General features: G+C 42.8%; 1 protein-coding gene across 1 annotated transcript in view; it reads right to left on the bottom strand.

Annotated features, from left to right (window-relative positions):
* The window catches only part of LOC120220705 (Golgi pH regulator), a 57,859-nt gene extending 46,043 nt beyond the window's left edge, over positions 1–11,816 (bottom strand). The window contains exons 1-3 of the mRNA XM_039217858.1: positions 11,618–11,816; positions 4,265–4,324; positions 3,104–3,207 (exon numbers count right to left, since the gene is read on the bottom strand). Of these exons, the coding sequence (XP_039073789.1) occupies positions 3,104–3,207; positions 4,265–4,324; positions 11,618–11,659 (206 nt within the window). The 5' untranslated portion in view covers positions 11,660–11,816. The remainder of the gene's footprint in view (positions 1–3,103; positions 3,208–4,264; positions 4,325–11,617) is intronic.
* Positions 11,817–12,073: the final 257 nt, after the last annotated feature.

The raw sequence follows: 12,073 nt of genomic DNA, 5'->3' as shown, positions 1-12,073 counted from the left end.
CCCCAGTAAGAATACTAGGGTTCCAAATTCTCTACAGCCTTGCCCACACTTGTTACTGTCTTTTTGATTATAGCCACCCTGATGGGTGTTAAGTGGTAGCTCACCGTGGTTTTGATTGGCATTTCCTTGCAAATGGCTAATGAAGTTGAATGTCTTTTCAGGTGCTTACTGGCCATCTGTGTCTTATTTGGAGAAATGCCTGTTCAGATCCTTTGTCCATTTTTCAACATGTTGTCTGTTTATTATTGAACTATTAAGAATTCTTTATATATACTAGAGTCAAGTCTCCTATCAGATGAATGATTTATAAAATTTTTTCTCATTCTTGGGGTAACTGTATAAAAATTCTCTCATTCTTGGGGTATCTGTTTACTTTCTTGATAGTGTCTTTTGTGTTTACTGATTTTGAACTTACACTTGGGCCTTGTTTCAAAAAGCTGAGTGGTTATGTGGCTTATGGGGATATATAAAATCAGAATGATGAAATAAGCTGTAAGGAGTAGGAAAAGAAAGGAAAAACATGGGAAAAGATAGGTAAAAAAGCAGGCTAGGCCCGATGACTGTTTTGAAAATGCAAACCATAGGATTCTAGAAACTGAATAGGAGTGCATCATAAATTGAGCTTTAAGTTTTCTAATGGTTGACATGAAACAGAAAATTTGGTCAGTTAAATAAGTGACAGTGCTACAGGAAAAAACAATTGCTTTAAGGAAGCATAACTAGTACTGATTTATTATTACTGAAATTACTACCCTGACCATAATGAAACTTCTCCAACAAGTTCCTAAAGAAGAAAATGTGAGGGCAATCAACAATGTCTTCAACAACATCCTTTCAAGAGAAAGGTCAAAATGAGTTCCAGAGGGCTGTTCTTACCGTTTCTCCTTGGGACAGAGGGCGGGCATCATAAAAATAAAGAGCTATTCATTAAACACTACACTACAAAAAAAATGCCAATATCATTTAGTCTAGATATACCGACAGCTTTTTACTCCTCTGGATTAACCCACTGTCCAGCATCTAGAGGAACAAATAAGCTGCACATTCTCTGAGCAATTGTACTTAGTATTTCAGCTAAACTTCTAAAAGCTATTGGGAGACAGTGTGAAATGACAAGGGTGACACTTCTTGCCAATTAAAAGTGAGCCACATATTTTAACTGTTATTTGAGCCAAGAGTAAAATGACACCCTCTTGGGAAAAGTGAAGAGCCTAACAAGATTATATATCTGAATGGGAGACAATACCACTTCTGCTCAGAGGTGAGTCAAAAGAATACTCTTGGTCAGGGCCAAGATTCTCCTTTGAAAACTTCCAAATGCAGTCAACGTGCCAATAGAAGACATAATCAAGGCCCATATTCCTGTTAAATAGTAGGGTCAAATGTTAGCAGGGGAGAAACAGGTGTAACCGAACATGTCTTAGTCTACACGAACCCAACTCCCCCCAAAGCACCACCAGATTTCAGCAACTTCCTATACTCTTTAAGAGAAACTATTTAAGAACTATACATCAAAGTAACTGAGTGGATAGGTCTTTCTGTATGGATTAATGATAAAGGAATTAAAAGTGGGGACATCGTCTAGCAAAATTTGGTTTTGGTTTCAAAAAATATCTGAGCCATAGTCTTTTCTTTTGATACGGCAAACTATGGCCTGCCAGACATTTGCTTTTTTAAGTAAGATTTTATTGGAATACAGCCACACCCATTTGTTTATTCATCGCCTGTGGGTGCTTTCATTCCATAGCAGCAGGGCTGAGTAGTTGTGATGGAAAACACATAGCCCGCAAAGCCTAAAATATCATCTGGCCCTTTATAAACAGCTTGCCGACCTCTGGTTAGATAGCAGTGAAAGTTCTAGGTTGTGATAATAAAATGTTGTAATTAGCAAGTTAGGGAACACCTGTCTATTCTGGATAGTCATAGGATCTCTATCCTGCTCATCCAAAAGTTTGAAGAACTAGCTTAAAAGAAGAGTGAGAACAGACTCTTGTTTTATCATACTATATGTTCTTAATGTATCGGTCAAGAGACATTAATTATCAACTCTGATTCTCAAAGGAATCTGAGGATACAGTCTCTCTGTAAGTCTCAAGTATCAGGAGTCTGAAACAAGTTATACAGCTTAGCTGAGCACTGACTCCTGACTACAGAGTCAAATGCCACCTATTCTTGAAAGATTTTTCCATGCAGTGATAAAAACTACACAAGTCAACACACAATAGCTGATGTACTCTACACACAAATAATGGCCTAAAAAAAACCCTCAAGTTTGCAGTTTCACAAGCAAGAAATATTTTGGACTATAATAAACAACAGGTCTGTTACCTGGAGAGGAACAGGAGTTGCTTTTTTTAAAAAAAAATTAAAAATGTTTTATTTATTTTTCAGAGAGAGACAGCGTGAGCAGGGGAGGGTCAGAGAGAGAGGGAAACACAGGATCTGAAACAGGCTCCAGGCTCTGAGCTAGCTGTCAGCACAGAGCCCAACGCGGGGCTTGAACCCATGAACTGTGAGATCATGGCCTGAGCCAGCTCAGAGCCTGGAGCCTGTTTTGGATCCTGTGTCTCCTCTCTGACCCTCCCCTGCTCACACTGTCTCGGTCTCAGAAATAAATAAATAAAAACACTAAAAAAAATTCAAGTTCAATCGGACTTGACCAGGCCTGTGAAATCAACAACGGTAGTGAGAACTGGAGTTCAGACTTCAGAGAAGCCCATAACGAACTAACTGAGGAATTCCGATCTTTTCAGGTAGAGATTCTTATTCATGAGCACAACAAAGTGAAGGGCCATTAGCAGGATTCAAAGGGTAGCCTTAGAAGAATAAACCTTGGAGGAGTAAAGCCTGGGACTCAGGCTCTCTGTCATAGCCTCATTCTCAATTAGCTCAGGGCTAAAGGTCAGATTTCTTTTTTCCTATTTCACAGTGTCATATCAGCTACAAGGTGGCTGGGACCCATATTTGCTGTGATTCTTATGGTTACTGAGACTAAAGTAATCACATGGCAGAATTTTTTCAGCTGTGGGATTCAAAGAAGTCTTCTACTATAAAGAAATCATATAGGTCTCTTCCCAAGAAGAGTTAATTAGGACTCACTCACCTGCTATTCAATACTTTTAAGATTTCAAAGATGATGAGCTCAAACATGGTGCAAGAAAATGCGAAAGTCACAGAGAAGATCACCTGTACCACATACTGACGTACCTATTCAAAGTCAAATACAGAATACAAGTCATTTCCTTGTGCGAAATATTGAACTGATAATCTTCTGTTCACAAATCTGACAACTTACTGAAGAAATTCTTCATATATATATGAACACATATATATAACCTATAACACATATATATAACACACACACACATATATAGGTTAATGCTAAAAGGGTTTCTTCAACACTCTGCAGATCTTGGACCAGCTTTGGAGCCTCCCCTGGGAGGCCTTCTTGAACAGAGCAGAAATCTCTAGAATCCTGGTCCCCTTCAGATAACAACGCTACACTCCCTGGGGAGGTTTAATGGTGAACATCCTAGAAATGATATAAAGGTAGTCCATAACCACTGAACTTATTACTCAATGAGGATGGATGAGGAAATAGCTAAGCTGGTGCTTCTATGAATTCAAGGCTTCAGAACTAGAGGAGCCTTAGCATTTTGGTATTACCTGAGGATGTCAGATTGGTCATTAACACTGAAGGTCAGATACCCAAGTGAATGGGAACATTCAGGAGACATAAGCTAAATTCTTTTCTGAAAAATAACTACCTGCTATTGTTCTAGGTACTGATGTACCAGGACAGTTCTCGCTCTGAGGCGACACATGATTTGCTTTAAAAATAAAAATCAGCTGGGGCGCCTGGGTGGCTTAGTCGGTTAAGCATCCGACTTTCGCTTGGGTCATGATCTCGCAGTTCGTGGGTTCGAGCCCCGCGTCGGGCTCTGTGCTGACTGCCAGCTCAGAGCCTGGAGCCTGTTTCAGTCTGTGACTCCCTCTCTCTCTGACCCTCCCCTGCTCACGCTGTCTCTCTCTCTCCTAGAAATAAAAAAAAATAAAAATAAAAAAAAATAAAAAAATAAAAAAATAAAAATCAGCTAAGCTTAACCATATTCTCCAACTTAAGAATTATATAGTACTCATTTGGTCAAAACTCCCTATCTTGGAAGTGAATGTGACCTTTCTTGAACGGAGGCATCTTTCTTGCCCATTTTAAAACAATCTAAATTCCTATAGTAGCAGTATAGCCAAAATGGTATCTTCTTACTTCATAGTCCTTAAACAGCTGGCGCATGAAGAAAAGCCATCCAAATCCAAAGAAAAGTATCTGGAGGAGAAAGAAGGTCAAATGTCAATATATGTAACCTTTTGAGAACTGCCTAATACAGACTATTTGATGATAAAAGGCCTGCTAAACAACTTACTTCAGAGATTAAAGACAAGATCCACTTGTAATGTATCTATTTATTAAAGTCCATAACATTGTGAGAGGATATTAAAATGCTCTTCAATTTTCGAAGTTACCCATGTTTGAAACAATGTCTAAGTTAGGCAAAAATAAAGTATTTTTCCCCCTGTAATCTCATGATTATCATTTTAGCCAGAGAACCTAGAAAACAAAAAAAGAGGGGCGCCTGGGTGGCTCAGTCGGTTAAGTGTCCGACTTCGGGTCAGGTCATGATCTCACGGTTTGTGGGTTCGAGCCCCGCATCGGGCTCTGTTCTGACAGCTAGCTCAGAGCCTGGAGCCTGCTTCGGATTCTGTGTCTCCCTCTCTCTCTGACCCTCCCCTGCTCATGTTGTCTCTCTCTCTCTCACACAAATAAAAACATTTAAAAAAAAATCTTAAAAAAAAAAAAGAAAACACAAAAAAAGAAGCCAGAGAAACTTGCTTCTTATATTAGATCTCTGCTTGCAAGGGTCTCAAAGAAAACCAGAACTTTATGGGAAAGGAGTTCAGATTTTTTTTAAAAAAGGTAGAAAGCCAGATTTTTAATGTCTTTTCTTTCATGGAGCTTTCTTAGCTTCTCCACAATGCCACCTAATCCAAATAAAGTGGTTTTCATCTCAGTATAAAGCCAAGAGATTGAAGGATCCCACTGTCAGTTTTGGTTGAAGCTGGCATCAGAGATAGTAGCCACATGACAGTGCTGTTCAGGGTTCCAAACACTGGTTTGTTTTTCACTGGTGAACAGAACCTTTTCTATGTACACACGTACACAGACTGAGACAACTTTAAAACAACAACTTTTTTTTTTTTAATGTTTTATTTATTTCTGAGAGAGAGGGAGAGAGAGACAGCGGGAGCAGGGGAGGGTCAGAGAGAGAGAGGGAGACACAGACTCTGAAATAGGCTCCAGGCTCTGAGCTGGCTGTCAGCACAGAGCCCGACGTGGGGCTCGAACCCATGAACCGTGAGATCATGACCTGAGCCAAAGTCGGACGCTCAACCGACTGAGCCACCAAGGTGCCCCAATTTTTCTTAAAGTGACCTTTACATCTTACGTGGGGCTCGAACTTACGACCCAGAGACCAAGAGTCAGGTGCTCTACAGGCTTAGCCAACAGGCGTCCCATAACTCCTCTTTTATCGGTTAGGAACTTTTTAGGAATAAAATTCTTTTATGCCTTCCCAGCAACTTCAGGAGGAAGTGTGGACCCCTGAGCATGTTTAGAAGACTCCTCTAGCCCCTCGTTGTGTCCCTCCCACCCACCAAACTCACGTTTTCAGCCACATGGAACTGCCTCTGGTTCTCTAGACACAATATTCTCTTTCATATCAAGGCATTGTTCTCTGACAGGAACTTCTCTTCAGTACTTCCAGGTCTTAATTCTTACTACCTCTGGAAGGCCTTCTCTGCCCTCGCAAAGGTTAAGTTGCTCCTTTTACATAATCCTAGTCTACCCTCATTTCCGAAGTAGTTGCCACACAGTTTCGTAATGTCTAATTTAAACACACTTTCTTAGACGTCAGATTGTAAGCTCCGTGAGGACAAGGATGTTTGAAGGCTAATCTGTACTTTCAGCTCCCTGTACAGTGCCTGGCACAAGGCAGGCTCTCTGTTAATGTCTGCTGAATGGAAAAATGGTCCACAGCGAAAGATGGTTTGTTCTTGAACACTCAACCTCAATTTTTGGTGAGAATTTCAGTGTGCTGTGCTAAGTGCCGGGGGTACAAAGATGAGTAAGACAGTCACCACCCTCAAGAAGCTTGGAGTATAAGAGGTGTAATATATAATATACACATAATGTAAAAGAATATGGAAGATGGAGATCAAACACATCTGTAGGGAGTCAGGATGGATTTTCTGGAGAATACCTTAGCTGAAGGAGGTGTTAATCCAGGGTTAAAATCCATAACATGTGCAAATTTGGGGATTATATGTATTTTTCTAGGCAGAGGTTCTAAGGTATTTATCACCTACTCAAAGGTTTGTACCACCCCTAAACTATTAAAGGACTTCTCTCTTAAAGGATGAAAAAAGCAGTAGGCAGGTAAGAGACAGGGGATGGAGGTGGGAAGACTGGGCTTTCTTTTCAGATAGGAAAGAGCGAGAGGACAGGCACAGGAGGAATAGCATGGGCTAGACATGGGAGTATCCTGGGAATACACACGGGTATACACAACACATGGTTTGCTGCTGTTGGAAGGTAAAATTCAGAGAAGGATGTAGTTAAAAATGAGACTTAGTGAGGAGGAGCAGGAGACCAATGACTCAGTCTTGAAGGCCATCTGAAGGAGCTCGTAGTCTCCAGGTGATGAGTCATATTTTACTGGGGCAAAGACGTGGCCCAGTGTGTTTTATATGGAGCACTTTGGTGGCCATGTGGAAGACGCATCTGAAGGAAAGACAAAGCTTATAGAAGGCTGCTGCAGCAGTCCGGATGGTTGATGACAGAGGCCTGAATGAAGACACGGGTCGCTGGAGGGGAGGCAACTGATTTGAGTACTTAGAAGGTTAGACCTGCGGGAGGAATCAGGCTTGACTTGGCTGGAATACACAATGAAGAGTGAGGTCATCCAACTGACATAAAAAAATACTGGATACTGGGAGATTAAGAGAGGAGTTCACTTTTAGACCTGAAGTGCCCAAGGTCCATCCAGGTCAACATAAAAGAGATTAGCGGGCAGAACACAGATACATGTTAAGAGTTGAAATCATCCACGGGCACCTGGGTGGCTTAGTCGGTTAAGCGTCCGACTTTCGCTTAGGTCATGATCTCGTGGTTCGTGGGTTCGAGCCCCATGTCGGGCTCTGTGCTGGCTGCCGGCTTGGAGCCTGGGGCCTATTTCAGAGTCTGTGTCTCCCTCTCTCTCTCTCTGACCCTCCCCTGCTCACGCTGTCTCTCTCTCTCTCTCCTAGAAATTAAAAAAAAACACACACACATTTAAAAAAAAAAAAAAAAGAGTTGAAACCATCCAAGTATGTGAGATCACCCAGGAAGAGTACATAGAGCGAGAAGAGCAATGTGGCGGGAAGAAACAGCGGAGGGTAGGAATGGGAAGAAGAGAGGAGGAGGGAGACAGAGAAAGAGTGGATGGAACAGAGTGTGAAGGAGTGTTAAATGAAGCAGGACAATAAAACCAGAACTGAATATTGTTCAAAGGATTTGGTTAACTTGGAGGTCAATGCTGACATCAGGGAAAACAGTTTGAATAATGAAATGGGGGCAGAAACCAGACTGCAGGTGGGCTGGGGGTGGAAAGGGAAGGCAAGGGAGACAATGAACACAAATTAACCTAGGGAGAGCCAAGAATGAGAAATAACAATAGCACCTTTACAAAGCCAAAGTAACACTAACATTTGTATGGAATCACAAAAGACCTTGAATAGCCAAAACAATCTTGAGAAAGAAGAACAAAGCTAAGCAGGGTCGGGCCTGGTTAGTACTTGGATGGGAGAAAGAAGAAAAAAGCAGAGGTACCACAATTCCAGATTTCAAGATATACCACAAAGCTGTAGTAATCAAAACAGTATGCTACTGGTAATAAAATGGACATACAGATCAATGGAACAGAATAGAGAGCCCTGAAGTAAACCCTAGCTTATATTGTCAATGAATCCATGACACAGGAGGCAAGAATATATAGTAGGGAATAGCCAATAATGGGTTAATATCCAAAAAATGTAAATAATTTATACAAGTCAACATCCGAAAGGCAAAGAATCCAATTAAAAATGGGCAGAAGACCTGAATGGACATTTTCCCAAAGAAAACATACAGATGGTCAACAGGCACATGAAAAGATGCTCAACCTCATTAATCAGGGAAATGCAAATTTGTTAAGGGAAATGCAAATTAAAACCACAAGAAGATATCACCTTATTTCAAAAAAAGACTGAAAAAGAGAAGACATTAGATAGTAGCCTAAGGACCAACGTGGGGAAAAGAGAAAGTGTATAGGTCAAGGGGAAGAGGGTAGTAGAGGAATGGGGATAGACACATGAAGGGACGGATGGGACACCAGAGGAGTTGTTGCATCTGGTGTTTCCGCTGTAACCGTCTCTGCCACAAGGATTTTTGCTGTGTGACGAATGTGTCATAAGGCAATTTTGCTGTAAGAGATAAAAACGGGTTGACAGTTTGGCTTCGTTTCTCCATCGATGCGATGGAGAATCGTATTTTCATATTATGTAATATGAAACCTCCATTTTCATATGATATAAATCTTAGCCCTGAGAATGGTCTATACAGTGACACAGTTTTGGACCCACACTGATGGTAGAACCTTGATCCATCTATTAACGGACCAGGAACAAAAAACCAGAGGAAGGAGTTCACGGAGCAATGCAGAGATCAGTTACAAATATACATCCCAGTATTTGGAAACTGATAATTCTCTTAATGAAGGAAGAAATTTTAGAGGAAAAAGAAAAATATGTGATACCAAATGACGAGACAAATCAAGCAAAAAAAAAGAAAAGAAATATATAAAGCTATAAATGAAATACTGAAGACAGTGCTTAGGTACAATCCGCAAAATGAAAGGATTTATTTGCATAGTATTCCCATGTGTGCTATGCTACACATTTTGGATGTATTCAAATATTTTATATCTCACAACAGTCTATTTAATTTTGTTCTTCATTTTCATGTTTTATTATGTCCTTTTAAATGAAATGTCCCTGGGGCTCCTGGGTGGCTTAGTCGGTTAAGCGTCCGACTTTCGCTTAGGTCATGATCTCGCGGTTCGTGGGTTCAGGCCCCGTGTCGGGCTCTGTGCTGACTGCCAGCTCAGAGCCTGGAGCCTGTTTCAGTCTGTGACTGCCTCTCTCTCTGACCCTCCCCTGCTCACGCTGTCTCTCTCGCTCTCTCCTAGAAATAAATAAAAACCTTAAAAAAAATTTAAAAAAAATAAATGAAATGTCCCATATTTGTGAGTTTATCTTTTACAGCAAAATTGCCTTATGGCCAATTAGTTATGTGGTGAAAATACTTGTGGCACGGAGGCGTGAGGGGAAACTGAACTGATGATATTACTGATTTATTATGATTAGCGGCAACTGTCCTTTATTGACCATTTACTATATTCCAGGAACTCTAAGTACTTAGCATTGTAATCTCATGAAATCATAAAAACCTAAGGCATGTATCATTATCTTCACTTCAGAGAAAGCTGAAGTGAATTCATTTATAGTAATTGTCAAAATCAGGATCGAATCTGAAGTCTGTGTGACTGATTCCAATGTTTGTGCTTTTAACCAATAATTAATGCTGCTCTAAGATCAAAGGCACAGGTGGAGACGATGTCCTTAAAAAGGTGCAGGGATAGCTTTTTTCTGACCAGGATAGAAAGCAGCTGGAAATGGTTGTAGACATACATTAACTGCTTAGATTAAGACCTAGGATGAAGGAGATCGTATCTTTTGTCCTCGCTTTTATTGATACAGTGGGAGGCAATATCTGCTAAGAGTTTGAGATGAGGCTGGAAAAGGGGGCTTGGAGGACTGAAGGACTCAGAAATTATGAGGGGAATGGAATAAACAGCTGATTAAAGTCAAGAAAAAGAACTATTCCAGACTTCATTTTATCATCTATTTATTTTATTTTCAGTAGGCTCCACACCCAATGTGGGGCTCGAACTCACGACCCCCCAGATCAAGAGTTGCGTGCTCTATCGACCGAGCTAGCCAGGCACCCCCAGACTTCATTTAAAATAAATCTTTCAGACTTTGTGCGTCATTATATTTGAATATTATGCAACCAATAAGACCAATTATGAAAACTATATAATGGGTGGCGAGTTTTAAAATCAAAAGTCATCTTATTAGGGCATTCCTCGTTTCATAATTTCTGAAATGTTATAATTAAAGGTTTTCAAGAGACAAGGACAATACTCCATTCCATAGACAGAAGCATTAGGAAAACTGGATCAAAGATTTAGTTTCCTTTAAATCCTCAAAAGGAACGGTTTCTGTCGTCTGCCACTTGGAAAAAAAAAAGAAAACATCTATACGCTGGGAAAATGAGGGGGAATCAATAATTAAGACAATCTGAGCTTCTACAAACAGCTGGACGGCAAATAATTGCGTTTAGTGCTTGCACTTAAAGGGGGAGGGGATTCAGCTTCGAACAGGACAGGACCTCAAAAACTAATAAACAAATACATAACGATCAGTGCTGTGAAGAAAACAGTGGCTTAGCGAATGAAAGCTGGTAAAAGCAAGAGACTCCCTAGACAAAGCTTCTACGGAGCAGGAGTCAGTGGTTTTTAAAAAAAATTTTTTTTAATGTTTTAATTATTTTTGAGAGAGAGAGACAGAGATAGCATGAGCAGGGAGGGTCAGAGAGAGAGACACACAGAATCTAAAGCAGGCTTCAGGCTCTGAGCTAGCTGTCAGCACAGAGCCGGACATGCGGCTCAAACCCACGAACCATGAGATCATGACCTGAGCTGAAGTCGGACGCTTAATCGACTGAGCCACCCAGGCGCCCCTGGGAGTCAGTGTTTTATTTATGTTTGTTCTACAGTGGTCGGGAAGCCTGCTGGCTGTACGAACGAAGGTGCGCGATCGGTAAGAAAAGAGCGTCGGAAAAAGATGCGAAGAGCGTGTGCGGCAGCAAGAGGATTCAAGGAGGAGGTGTCGGTTCACAAACGGAACCTTTCACAGTGATTTTAAGCTCTCAGAGCTGCCCGCGGCCAAGTCCTCCAAACCCGGATTCAGGATTTGACAACCAGCCAGCCAGGTCCCCACGTGTCCCCCAGAAGCCCGTTCCGATTGGCTCGCTGCGCACTCCGCGCCCGGAAACACTCTTCCCGGAGCCACCCGTCAGCGGCGCCGTCCAGAAGCTTCGGGGCGTTCTGGGGATCGCTCCTTTCTCGCTGCCCCGGCTCGGAGCCCTGAGGCCGCCTGACTCCCTCCAAAAGAGGACGAGGAAGCGGGGAGATGGAGGCTTGGGGGAGGGGGGCACGTTCGACCTCAGGACGCCTCCCCACTGTGAGGGGGAGGGAACCGGACTCGGCAAATCCCACACCCTCCCGAGCTCTGGGAACCGAGGAGGCGGGCCCGGGCCGCGGGAGAGGAGAGCGAGACCCCGGGCCAGCCGGCATCACGGAAGCTCCGAGAAGATTCGAAAAAGGGAGGCTCAAGGGTTCCGGGGCGGGAGGCAGTAGCTCACCTGGGAGGTAATCATGATACTGGAGTCGATCAGGAAACTCATGGCGAAGTGCAGAGAGGCCGCGTGCCCCCGATCCCCACTCCCCGCGTCCACAGCAAGCTCGGGCCCTCTCACACAGGCGGCCCTCTCACACAGGCGGCCTTCGCCCCGGGTCCACCCGCGGGACCGTAACTCGCCAGCCCGACGCCATCAAGCTGCGCCAGAGTCAGCCAATCCGTGGCTATATCTGGAGCTTCCCGCCCAGGGCCAGGGGTGGGCGGGGCGAACGCGGCGCCGGGAAGCCGAGGGGGCGGGGCCAGGGAGAAGCTGGGGGCGGGGCCTAATTAGAGAGGGCCTGGCTAAAGGGAGAGAAACTTAGGCGGTCTGAAAATCCAAACGCTGATGTAATGCAGGGTAGCCTTTAATTTCCGAGGCAGAAGATGGGAGGGGGCGTCTGAGCTAACATCTTATTTTGAG

Source organism: Hyaena hyaena, unplaced genomic scaffold, assembly GCF_003009895.1.
Source record: "Hyaena hyaena isolate Hyena2069 unplaced genomic scaffold, ASM300989v1 scaffold_725, whole genome shotgun sequence".
In the NCBI taxonomy this organism is placed as follows: Eukaryota; Metazoa; Chordata; class Mammalia; order Carnivora; family Hyaenidae; genus Hyaena; species Hyaena hyaena.
This window is presented reverse-complemented; position numbering and strand designations above follow the sequence as displayed.